Raw genomic sequence first — 13386 nt, forward strand, 5'->3', positions numbered from 1 at the left:
TTATATAATGTTATTATTATTATCTGTATAATATATTATCTGCACATTTATATTTGTTTCAATAAAAACAAGTTTAGATTTGTTCACCTGTTGAGTTTTGGAGACGTATGTATCACTATATGGGGCATAAGAATAGCACGTATGTTTTGATATAACTCAGTTTTTTGACCACCTTTCGTTATTATTGTTAATTTATTTGTTTACTAGAATTGAATTTAGAAATAGTTTTGAAACAAATCTCTGCGCTTAACAAACAGAATTAAATATGTAGGCTAATGGATGTCTACAGAGGGCGAAGCAGTGGTGCAGTAGGGAGTGCTATCGCCTCACAGCAAGAAGGTCACTGGTTCGCAAACTCGGCTCAGTTGGCGTTTCTGTGTGGAGTTTGCATGTTCTCCCTGCGTTTGCGTGAGTTTCCTCCGGGTGCTCCGGTTTCCCCCACAGTCCAAAGACATGCGGTACAGGTGAATTGGGTAGGCTAAATTGTCCGTAGTGTATGAGTGTCTGTGTGTGTGGATGTTTCCCAGAGATGGGTTGCTGCTGTGTAAAAACGTGCTGGATAAGTTGGTGATTTATTCTACTACAGCGACCCTGGATAAATAAAGGGACTAAGCCGACAAGAAAATGAATGAATGAATGGATGTCTACAGTGGAGTGTGTACAACACCATTTTCTTATCCGCGAAAGTAATGGATCAAAGAGTCAAAGTAAAGAGAAAGTAAAGAGGCCGATTGAAGGAGCTTTGTTTTTTATCCTCTCGCTGCAGATGGTTTGTTTAATTGTTTTCTCAAAGCTTTCAGTTTTTCCACTTACAAAGTCTGCCATGTAAATAGCAAATGTGTCACACAACTCACTCTTAAAGGAAATATGAGTTGACACTCTGATTGGTTTAATGCATGTTATACTAAAAACACACCCATAACTCTGAAGAGAATAAGCACAGCCCTGTTAGACCATATGCCAGGACTGTATTTTTTTCATTCTTAAAATAGCAAAAGTGAATTCGGACATGCCCTTAATGCTTTAGACTTTGTGCTTAGATCGATAAAAAGAGAGCCCTAGATGTGCGCACTTAGCATGTTTTTCCTAAACATGATTGATATATAAGCAGCTGTTTGTGCAAATTTTTAATGAAATCCCTTCACATCGGTTTTATTGAAAAAAAAAAAAAAAAAAAAGATCTTCCCTGGCTTCAAAACCTGAAAAACAAAACCTTCCTATGTTTGTCTTTGAAAGCGTGAGGACTATTGTTGAGAAAATCAAAAGCTTATAATGTTAAGATTAATGCCAAAGAGCAAATTTGTAGTGCAACACCAAAGAAAATGTCACTGAGGGAATCTCATTTTTAAAGAGGGATGGACGTTTCAGATACTAGACAGCATTTGATTGGTCAGAATATCAACTAAGGACATGAAGTGCATGGTGATGTCATAAAAACTAGCAAATGTGAGTGAGCTTTGAATGCTTAAATCTTCTGTCTGTTCTGCTTGTTTAAACTACTTACATAAAATTAGCTGAAACAACACAATTATTGATTTTTTGGTGGACAACTTAATTGTTTTATGTTCAATCCACTTAAATGTATAAAAAAATCAGCTAACTCAATTCCTTCATGTTGTCCCAACATGATTTTACAGTGTTGTTTTGGAGGTAAAACATGCTGCAGATAACAGTCAACTGCTAACCCCGATATATTTATTAATTTCATATTTTTTCCAAGAAATATGGTCAGAATCCTAAAACTAAGTGAGTATCTCACTGATAAACACTTTGTCCCTGGGCTTAGGACCTTCAAACCTCTCAAGTTTAAACAGGAAATGGATGCACTTAATCGGGAATTACAAATGTGCACATTTTTCACAATGGACAAAGAAATAAATCAAGGGTCTCCAGGTGCCAACCGAGAGACAGGAACCAAACTCTGCCTCCAGCAGCTTACTAGGCAACAGATGTCACTGGATACAGTTTCCATGGATACAGGCTGAGCGGAGGCTATAAAGACAGGATGAGGATGGAGTGGCGTTTGTGCCCAACCGCAGGTCTTTGATGATGTGTGTTGGTGACCTGCTGAGAGCTGCAAACACATGATGCCAGGATGGCGGTGCAAGCAGCCCTCACTGAAACATCCTGTAGACCCGCTGAGGCACTATTAACCTGATAACACTGATTGACCTGTCACAGAGCAAGAGGCAGGCACAGCACTGACAAAACAAGAATGAGCTAAGGAGAGAAAAGGAGCTTGAGCAAGAGTAAAAGAAGGCAAGAAATGGGGGATTTCTTTTTTTAGGGTAATTCACATGCAGGACACACTTCTAGATGCTCCTCTAAAGACGGAGGAAAGAAATGAAAGGCATTAGATCAATGTAACGTTTCTGAACTAAATATAAATAAATCATCATTATTGAAAAACTATTTGATTTACCCACAATTTTAATTAAATAAAAAAAACTATTGTTTTTGCTATTTTCAAAAATAAATTTCATATATACACACACAGTTGAAGGCAAACTTATTAGCTCTCCAGTGATATTTTTATTCATGTTCAAATATTTTCTAAATTAGTTTTAACAAAACAAGGACATTTCCACAGTGTTTTCTATAATATATACACTCATGAGCCACTTTATTAGGTACACCTCAAATTACAACTATGCAGAAGAGCATCTCTGATCACACAGCACGTCCACCTTTGAAGCGGAAGGGCTACAGCAGCAGAAGACCACACCTTTTTTTCAGAATTTGGCATCAACAACAAGAAAGCATGGATCCAACCTGCCTTGTTTCAATGGTTAGGCTGCTGCTTGTGTTGTAATGGTGTGGGGGATATTTTCTTGGCACAATTTGGGCCCATTAAGGTCCATATTATTAGATATTGTAAAAATAAATATTTAATAAAAAATAAAATAACTTATTTTAAAATATTTTAAGGTCAATATTATTAGATATTGTTCAATATTTTTTTAAATACAAAACAAAGTACTGTTATTCAATGACTTGCCTAATTAACCTACTTTGCCAATTTAACCTAGGCCTGAAAACTGCAGTTTAGGCTGAACACAGTATCAAAACTTAAAACATCAACATACTTGAAAAAGTAGTAACATTTTACAGGAGAGCTAATAATTTAACTATATTCATTCTTTTTAATGGTTGCTATTAGTTGAAGTCAACATAAATTTGGTCAATAACTTTTTTTTTTTTTTGGTTTGCTGGTGTATGGGTTACAATAAAAAAACATAGCTAAAATAAACAAGGAATAGAGGAAAAATTGATAAAAGTGTATAAACACAGAGAGAAAAAGACACATATAGAGTAGCAAGCAGAAGTTGGACTGGGCCCAGCAGGTTGCAGCACAACTAGCAGCAGGAGATTAAAGGCCTGGCTGCTAAAGAGCAAACAGAGGGAGCTTCACACACAACACAGCACAAACCACAACACAGGGAAAAATTCAAGAAAAAGGGATGAATGCGACATTTGTTTGGTGGTGAAATTCTACACACACATTTCAGAAACATCCTGACCACATATTTACAGTTTATGATAATATTATCATTGGCTACGTTTGCATAGACATCATTAATCGAATTATTAATCTGAATAAGAGAATAATATGATTAAGGTGTTTACATGAGTTGCTTTTTGAGTGTTTCTTTCATGATCCCGTTTTACATGTTCTAGCACATAATTTAATTAACATCATTGCGTCACCACGCCATCCACATTTCCTCCGGAGTTTCATGTAATTTCGGTGTTTCATTTTTAATTTGTCCACTTTAACTGCAGTTTTGCACTTTAACTTTCATTCAGGAACATTTCATGCATGCCCTCTGTAACAAACGAGATATTAAATGGAGTATGAACTGCTGGAATAGTGTTGATTTAATAGAATTTGATACCGCACGCCAAATGGGAGAAAAAAACCCTCAGCATTTCTCAGTGTATGTGTCTGTGGTCCTTTACTGACTCAATAGTTGCAGAGAATAACATCAAACAGCAGTGTGTGTATGAAATATCCTGTTGCAAAATGCAGCGAAAATCCTACATGATGGTAATAGTTTAAGGTGTCTGTACTGTACTTTAATAACATCTACATGCTCCACATGTCCTAATTCGATTTCAGTTTAGTTTGATTATCACTTTAGTCAGATTAAATTAATTTAAAAAAATGGCTGTTTACATGGTAGACTCCTAATCACAATATTGTCTTAATCATATTAAAATCTGAAAATTGGAGTCCAAGTAAACATACTTGTTGTTTCAAAACTGTACAAGCCGACAGTATGGAGAAAGTCATACACTTTACAAAAAATAACTACATAAAAACATGTTTATGAGAGTCAAAATACATTTGCTGTGAGGTTAAGCCTGATAGAATGAGGCTATATAGTTATGAGCACATATTAAAAAATGCAATTAATATAGATTGTTTTATTAAGAAAGAGTTTCAGTTAAAGGTGAATAAGAAATTGTGTGCATCTCAGAATAAAACCATGAGCTTCCTTTCATGAATTAAATTTTTTTTTTTATATTTTGGAGTGCACTCCTAATTCAATGATCCATTAATATTAACGTCTTGTCTTTCTAAATGAATCAGCCGTTTGTAACGAATAATTTGAATGGAAGATTTAATGAATTCCTCATTATCACAAGAACTTCTCACCGCATGCTGGTGATTAGTGTGCCATATTTATCGATGACATGTACAAAAACACAAACAGCAAATATTTTTTAATAATACATATTGAATAGCATAAATAATTCTGTCAATATCACACTAATGAATAGCCATCCTGTTAAATTTTAATTATTTCACAAATATTTCCCAAGTCCTGTTAAACAAAGTGATTTTTCTACGCTAATAACTAAACTATTTAATCTTTGCAATGATATTACAAAGTATTTTACTTATATTTACTATAACCAACATTGTGTTGGAAGTAAAGTCATTAACACTTTATTTTGATGGTCCATTAGAGTACAAGCAGACTGTCTAATATCTGTTAATATTGCTCCTTTAACAGACATTTAACTGACTATAAGAAACTTTGCAAGTTCATGTCAACTTACACTAACCCTAACCCCAGCCCTAACCCAAACTTAACAGTTTACTTATAATCTAATGAGAATTAGTTGACATGTAGATGCAATGTAACAAACGGACCATCAAAATAAAGTGTTACCATACAGTCTACTCTTGCAATCACACAGATGGAGATTTAATGAGAGTATACAGTACTTGAGGTCATGAAACTGAACTACACTGACCTGATTCTGCCACTAGCACAAGCTGATTTAGACAATCAGACCTGTGTGTCGAGGCTTATCCAGCACAGGCAGGTCAAACAAGGACAGTCACAGCCAAACAAGCCAACATTAAACCGACTTAATGCCACAATGTCAAGAGTGCAACCACAATATGAGAATCCAGGAATAGTAGGATTACTGCAGGCACCACAACAATAGCACTACAGCATATTGCTTAAGCTCAAGAACACTTTAATGGAGAAAGATAACATGATCCGATGTCTCAATTTTTGCAATCAATGGGCTGCTTTGATGGGTCAGCGAAGGTCAAGTATCATAGTTTAGAGAAAAACACATTCATTATTACATACGCTAACACTGGCACACTTGTTAAAAAGAACAAAGAAGGCTTGTTTAACCTTTTGATATTAGTTTGATCTTGATTGAAAGTAGAGACTTTTTCAGTTTGTAGCGATGTTAGTGACATTGAAATGTATTTGTGAAGACTTTCTGATCCAAAGACCCAACTAACAATTCTTAAGCTGCGATTTTTGGATATTTTATGGTTACTTGGACCATCCTCCTGAGAGTGTTGTAGAAAAGGTAAAAAGGAAAATAGAAACATGTGCTCTTGCAGTCTGATTCATGACATTTTCTTTAACCCATTAAGAGCCCTTTCAAGAAACATTGGTAACACTTATAACTACACACTATGAATCGTCTATTAACCATAAGCAAATAGTTAATTATCTGTTAAGCATTAACTCTACATTAATAGATGTTAGTAAGCGGTTTATAAATACAGCTACAAATGCTGTATTTTTGACTTATAAACACAATTATAATGTGCTTAATGATAGTATTTTCATACTCTGTTACTTATTAATTGTTCATTACTAAATAAAGTATCGCATTATTTACAAACCATTTTTATTTAAGAGTAGTTGGGGTCTTCTAGAATGGTTATAATGAGTAAGTAAAGGATTAATAAACTATTCAAATTAACATTTATATATTTTATTAATAAGGCATATACTATTAGTTACTTTGTATGCTAATAAATGCTTTATTAACTCAACTTCATGCAGTTTTGTGACCTTATCTAAGGTGAGGACTATTTTTGTTTTGTAAATCCCTTATAAATGACAATTAATGGCTCAGTATTAAAGGAACAATAAACGTTTGCAATCTTATCTAAAAAATACAAATACTTTATTTGTATTTGTGGTTAAGTGCACCGACATATAGCACCATGGTGCTCATGGCGACCTCTAAAAAATCATTCGAAAAACAACAATTAAAATACAATAAAAAATAAATACAATTAAATAAAATTGGATAAAACAACAATTCTCTAAGAAATTTACCAATATATTATTATACTTATGATACCACATTTAAAAGTTATTTAGCGATGTTTAAACTGTAAAGTATTTTTTATTTTAGATTAGGTTGCAAAGATTTATTTTCATTTAATATATTTTCATTTGTGTACCTTCAAATGTGTTCAAATGTAAATACGAAGAAAGTCTTTTATTTTATTTTTTTGTGTTTAGAATATAACTGAGCCTTTAATTGTCATTTATAAGGGATTTATAAAGCATAAATAGTCCTCTCTTTAGATGAGGTCCTAAAACTGCATGAAGTTGAGTTAATAAAGCATTTATTAACATAAAAAAATAACAATTAGTATATGACTGAATAATAGATGCATAAATGTTGATTTGAATAGTTTATTAATCATTTACTAATGCATTCGGAATGATCTTAAAATAGCACCAACTATTCTTAAATAACTAGTTTTTTAAATAGTGTAATACTTTATTAAGTTATGAAAAAATATCATTAACAAAGTATGGAAATACAATCATTAAGGACATTATAAATGTGCTTATAAGTCAAGAATAGAGCATTTGCAGCTGTATTTATAAAATGCTTACTAATGTCTAATAATGTAGAGTAACTACTTAATAGATAATTAATTAATTATGAGCTAATGCTTAATAAATGATTCATAGAGTGTAGTTATTATAAAGCGTTACCAAAACATTTTTTAGATTGCATTTCTTAACCCCTAATGTCACTAGTTAACACACACAATGTACAAACACATCCTATGAATTCTAAAATATCAACCTCTACCAAATGGTTGCTATGTTGGTTTAAGGTAAAAGTACTGCAATTAAGTCAGTGCCGATGGTTTATTGGATAGTGCATCAACACATGCACTCAGACTCAACTTTACTATTCCGTTTAGGGAAACTAAAACTGCAGCAAGGTGCTGTAAATCAGGCGAAGTTCAATGTACACATTAACAAAATATTACCACACAACATACAACACGTCATTTTTTAGGTGCATCTCCCTCCCCACTGGACTCATTTAATGACCTAAAGGCAACCATTATAAAAGAATTTCTAATTCGGGGGGCACTTTTGATCATTTTGGAAGGGCACTTTCTATGCAAGACTAAAAAGGGCATGTGCACTGCACAGGTTGAGCCCTATGTGTGCACATGCTTGATTCCTGCATCAAGATCCTATGCCGATCCTTCCACTTTCTTCGCTCCCCAAACTTTCCAGTCAATACTCTCTACTGTCAAATCCAATAAAGGGGAAGTGTCCTTGAGCTGGGATTCGAACTCAGGGCGCCCTGAAGTGGCACTAACTATTGGCATACTTTTATAGCCACTTTCCATTTTGTGAAGCTCAACATCCATCTGATGCCAATCTCAGCATTGTCCTTTGATTTTACCCATTGCATTAAGTTTCTAAAGCATCCAAATCCTGCTTCTCAAAGACCACATAATATTTAATGCTTACCATAATATTATAATTGTTATAATTGTGGCATTATGAAGAATGTCACTCACTTTGCCAAAAAATAAAGTCCAAATGCATCTGCTGTATGATATTGTAAAGCTTGATAGAATGCAATATGAAAAAACTTATAGATCATTTTGAGGGATGTAAACAAAAACAACAGTCCCAACATATTCCCTCTTTAACATTTTTAATTTCTATAGCTTCCGAGAATCCAAAAAGAGTCACTTATTGATAAACAATGTTATGATAGCTGTTTTAACATTAAGTTATGATTGAATGGCCTCTTGCTATACTGTAGTTATGAAACAGTTTGATAACAAGCAGGAAATGTTTATGGGCCCATGACATGACCACATTGAAATGGTTATAATTCAAATTATGAACATACATTTTTGATGTGACATTCTAATATAAATCAATAAAAAAAGAGTTTCAAACCAAGGTGGATGTGTTTTGCTCATATGATTTCCTAAAGATACCAATAATTGTGGCACTTAAAGATGTTGATAATTTTGAGCAAAAGATCCAAAGGTTAAACAATAAACAGTTTCTTTTACCCCCAACAGTCCTCTTTTCACATATTTACCAATGGTGCCAATGTTAGTGGGCTCTGTATTGATCTCATTTGTAATAACCAAAACAACTGCAACAACCACACTGAATTAAAAAAGACAGTTCCTCTTTGGCAAAGAGCAGAATGAGCCTGGACCACTCTTACACAGCAATTCTCTCTTGCCTTTTAGAGACTAGAGTGGGTGCATGGGAGAAAAAAAGCACTCCATTTATTGTGGCAGGATGCATGGTATCCATGGAGACATAAAGCCCTTTAGTGACTGGATATCTTAATCAAAAGCTGAGCTGCTCGAATGACACCCAGAGGAGAGGATCAGTGTCTGCTGAGAGCCTTGTCACATAATGACACAAAACGGTTAAATATAGAACACAGAGACTATTGATTTTTGTGAACGTTTGAAGATGGTTTTTGATATTTTTTACAGATTTTCTCAAAAGAAGATCAAGTTCAATCTATACTAACTTGTCTAGTCCTATATATATATATTCCCATTATACAGTTGAAATCAGAATTTTTAGCCCGACTGTTTATGTTTTTCTCAATTTCTGTTTAATAAAGAGAAGATTTTTTAACACATTTGTAAACATAATAGTTTTAATAACTCATTTCTAATAACTGATTTATTTTATCTTTGCCATTACGACAGTAATAATATCTGACTAGATATTTTTCAAGACACTTTTATGCAGCTTAAAGTGACATTTAAAGGCTTAACTAGGTTAATTAGTTTAACTAGGCAGGTTAGGGTAATTAGGCAATTTATTGTATAATGATAGTTTGTTTTGTAGACTATCAAAAAATATAGCTTAAAGGGGCTAATAATTTTGATATTAAAATGTTTTTTTTTTTAATTAAATCTGCTTTTATTCAAACCAAAATAAAACAAATAAGATTTTCTCCAGAAAACAAAATATTATCTGACATATTGTGATAATTTCCTTACTCTGTTAAACATCAGTTGGGAAATATTAAAAAAAGAATAAAACAAAATCATAGGGGGGGGGGGGGGGGGGGGGGCTAATAATTCTGACTTCAACTGTATAGATTCATACATAGTTGCATTTATTATATTAATCTAGTATGTAGTAATTATAGTATCTAGAAATAAAACGACTGTACAGCAACGAGAAGTGACAAGAATAAACCAACTAAAGAACTATATTTATGAAAAAACTGAAAAAGAAGAAAATAAATGCCAATTTAAAATACTAGAAAATGACATAATAGCATGACCTGCAATCACAGCACATGAAAATGAGGGGTTTGTTGTTAGATCAACCTTTATACTAAAGCAAAGAGACTTAAAATACAGTTGTCATAAGCTGCTCAAATGAAAACATTCCAGTTGTGCACATCAGAGTTCACATTTTATAGAATTACAGTAAAATGCAGTCTTTGAGATGTGATCATTTGGAAAAACCTTATCTTGTTCTTTGGTGCCATTAACAAGTTTTGTTATGGTTATGTCTGATGTCCACACTATTCTGGCATCTTTGACCTTGATCCGCATCATGGATATGCAGCCGACAAATGTGCAGCAACTGCATGATGCTATCATGTCAATATGGACACAAATTTCAGAGGAATTTTCCAGTACCTTGTTGAATCTATGCCACGAAGGATTAAGGTAGTTCTGAACTAATATGTATCATTTACTGATTCTTCAAGCCCCTCTCATGTGTGCATTATGCAACCAGTAGACAGTGAAGTTCAATCTTCAACATGCCCAGTGAGTTTAAATCAAGTGTGCCGCAAGCCTGCGTTTGAGTGAAGGTCTCGGCCGTTAGATCGCCCCCTGGGGGCTGGCTGCAGTACAAGTCATAAAGCCCGCCTCCTCCGTGTTGATGAAGGAGACTTGAGCCCAAATAAAAAAAATTATTACACTTGCAATAAAATGTCCCGAAAGATAGTTCTGGTCGATTAAGGTACTGGTTATTGTGCTGAAATAGGTGCAGATCTTCATTTTTGTAAACAGTTTGTTTTTAGCAGTAATTTAATGCTGGGCGTGTCATCGTGATTGACAGCTGTGATTGACAGTTTCTCAAAGCAGCGCGTCTGAGCTTCAGCAGGAGACTGAAGTGTTATTATTCGATTTCTGTGTTATTTTACCATGACAACATGAGTTCAGCAGTAAACTACAGTTTCTGACATACATGATCCTGGTGGAACACCGTTTATTCGCTAAGGTCAGGGCTTTTTTCGGGCTTTATTAGTTTGCTGATACACGCCTAACCACCCAGATAGCAAAATACACTCGGACCAGTTCGGCTAGATTCTCGCCTGCCGGAGACTTACCCCTCAGAGCTCAGACTGACTACCTCTGCTGGACCTACTCCGGATGCCTGGACTCACTGCCCGATTCCAGCGCGAGTCAATCAAGCCAGATGCGGCGGCCGAGCAAACCGGCACTGCCGCATGCGAGCCGGAATCAGCCCGCGACGCCGCAAGTAACTTATGTGCGCTGCGGCCCGGAGCTGGCGCGATTAAATATATAAAACCTTCATATTTGTTAACGTTATTATTACATCCATTTGTGTTGATATGACAGCAAACGCATGCTGAGAAGTTCGGGGGGCGTGGTTGATTTTATATAAAGCGTTTGGTTGGAAGCTCGACTCCGCTCATTTTCGCGGTTCCTCCTCTGGCTCCATCAGACAGTCCTTCTGCGCATGTCAAGGCTCCAATTTCAGCAGTCTTTTGCGACAGTTTGTGCCCGTCAAGCAGGCGTTTTGCCCTCAAGGCGTTCAATGGGAAAAGGGGCTGTCGCGTCGTCCATATTCTTTACAGTCATTGGTTTAAATGGTCACGTATGATGCATTTTAGGCTGTATACGGCCTTTAAAATTCTGAATGAGGTGCATTTCAATTCTAAAACACCATTTTAAAAGTGAAAACACATTAGTGTAAACACAGCCTTATTCCCTGATAAGAGAGTTAGCAAATTGCAGACCCCCTGGTGATTTCAAGTGTTTGATATAGCAGTTAAAAAGCATTAAGGTGAATATTTTTTAGTTCTGCAAAATTAATACTACAACAACACAGAGAAAGACAAGCCATCTAAATAAACAAAAACCTGATGTAAATTCCCGATGTTCACCTAAAACCATTCAGCAATCCCAGCAGAATAAAACTACACGAGTAAAAACATCAAAAAGAGTATTTAGTGCGAATAACAAGATAACAAGGCAATAAATTAGATCAATGTACCTCAGACATCCCGATGTGTTCTTGAAGACAGTGGTCCACTCCGCATCTCGTGGCTTTGAGTCCTCATTGGGCTCGTGCTCCCATCCCGAATGAGGGATGATGACCTCATTAGTCATCGTCTGTAGGCCGTGGTTAATTATCACCATTTTCAGCGGCTCATACGAAGACAAGTTCCAAAGTGTTCCTAACATGTGGAATGAGAAGAAAGGAGATAATAGGGTCTGTTACTTCTCTTAACAATGCCGTTAGCACTGCTGTTAGATCTGTTGACATACAGCACGCATTACAAAAGCATTGGTTCTGAGTTTTCAGAAAGGAGCCTCCATTACAGACCATGTCTAAGAAGAATTGAGAGGGAAAAATAGCGAAAGAAATGGTTGAGAGTAAACAGAATGTGAAAGGGCCAGGCTGTTATTTTCTACACAATAAAACAGGGGAGCTTATTCTATAAGCCGGCAGACGTATACCGTATATACGCCTACACACTTAAGACTGGCCTTTGTTTTATTAACTTGGCAAACCCCATTCACCTACTGCAACTCTGGGAAATGTAGAGTGGATAAATAAACTGCCTTCTCTTGGGTTAGTAAAAATGAAGTCTCCAGACCGCAGGGCATTCTTGCTAATACCAGAAATAGAATGTGTTTACATAGTTGACTACAAGTTCAAACAATTGGACTTACTAATACACATTTTTTTTCTCCATCATACACATTATCACTTCACATTATCCTCACTACGCAATTATTTCAAGTTTAGACAAACTACAACAGGCGACAAGAGGTCTATGAGCATATTTAGCTCTGGGTAGCTCCACAAATAAACGTATTTAGCCTGGGATAATAACCTGATTTGTAAGCAGGCTGTACCGCCATCACCTCATGGCTCTGAATGGCCATTAGACTGTGGTTGAAGGCCAGATAACAGACGCTCTACACTTGGCCTTGGTGCACACGTGTGAATGTCTATTTGTAAAGTGGAACATTAAGGATCATGGATCATTACCGGTGAGCTCATGCACTCGTGCGTGTGTTATTGTGTCAGATAGGCTTGGAGATGTAGAGGTCTATAAATAGCACATGCTGATTAACTTTACTCCATTGGTTGTAATAGTAGGCAGACTGGAGCGGACATAGGGCTTTATAATCGGTAATTACGTTGTATAGGGGTGTAATGGTACACTAAAATCGTTCAGTATGTATTATGAGTTTGAATAATGTTTTTTTAGGGCAGCCGGGAGAACCATATTAAAATGGCTTCTTTTTTATTATTATATTATTATTCAACAGCATTTTATTGAGCAAAATGTGGCCTCAGCTTGAAATACATCAAATTATGAATAAAATATTTAGCTTAGTTAAAGCAGTAAATAATATAAGAGCAGCATTGCCTGTATATTACTGTACAATTAAAGGTTACGGACAACAACAAACTAATTATTTAAAGATTTATCAACACTTACAGGAATGGTTTCCACAAAAATAAAAATTTACTCACTATTTACTCATCCTCAAGTGTTTTTTTTCTAAAGACCTAA

The 13386-nt window shown here is 35.3% G+C and overlaps 1 protein-coding gene across 56 annotated transcripts in view; it reads right to left on the bottom strand.

Moving 5' to 3' along the window:
* arvcfb (ARVCF delta catenin family member b) overlaps nt 1-13386 on the bottom strand; it is a 428020-nt gene that overhangs the window by 77552 nt on the left and 337082 nt on the right. For all 56 annotated transcript variants that reach the window (XM_087252467.1, XM_087252461.1, XM_087252465.1 and 53 more), the window contains 1 exon segment: nt 11850-12033. In XM_087252467.1, coding sequence (XP_087108593.1) covers nt 11850-12033 — 184 coding nt within the window.

This window comes from Danio rerio, chromosome 5, assembly GCF_052040795.2.
Source record: "Danio rerio strain M-AB ecotype USA chromosome 5, GRCz13ab, whole genome shotgun sequence".
Lineage (NCBI taxonomy): Eukaryota > Metazoa > Chordata > Actinopteri > Cypriniformes > Danionidae > Danio > Danio rerio.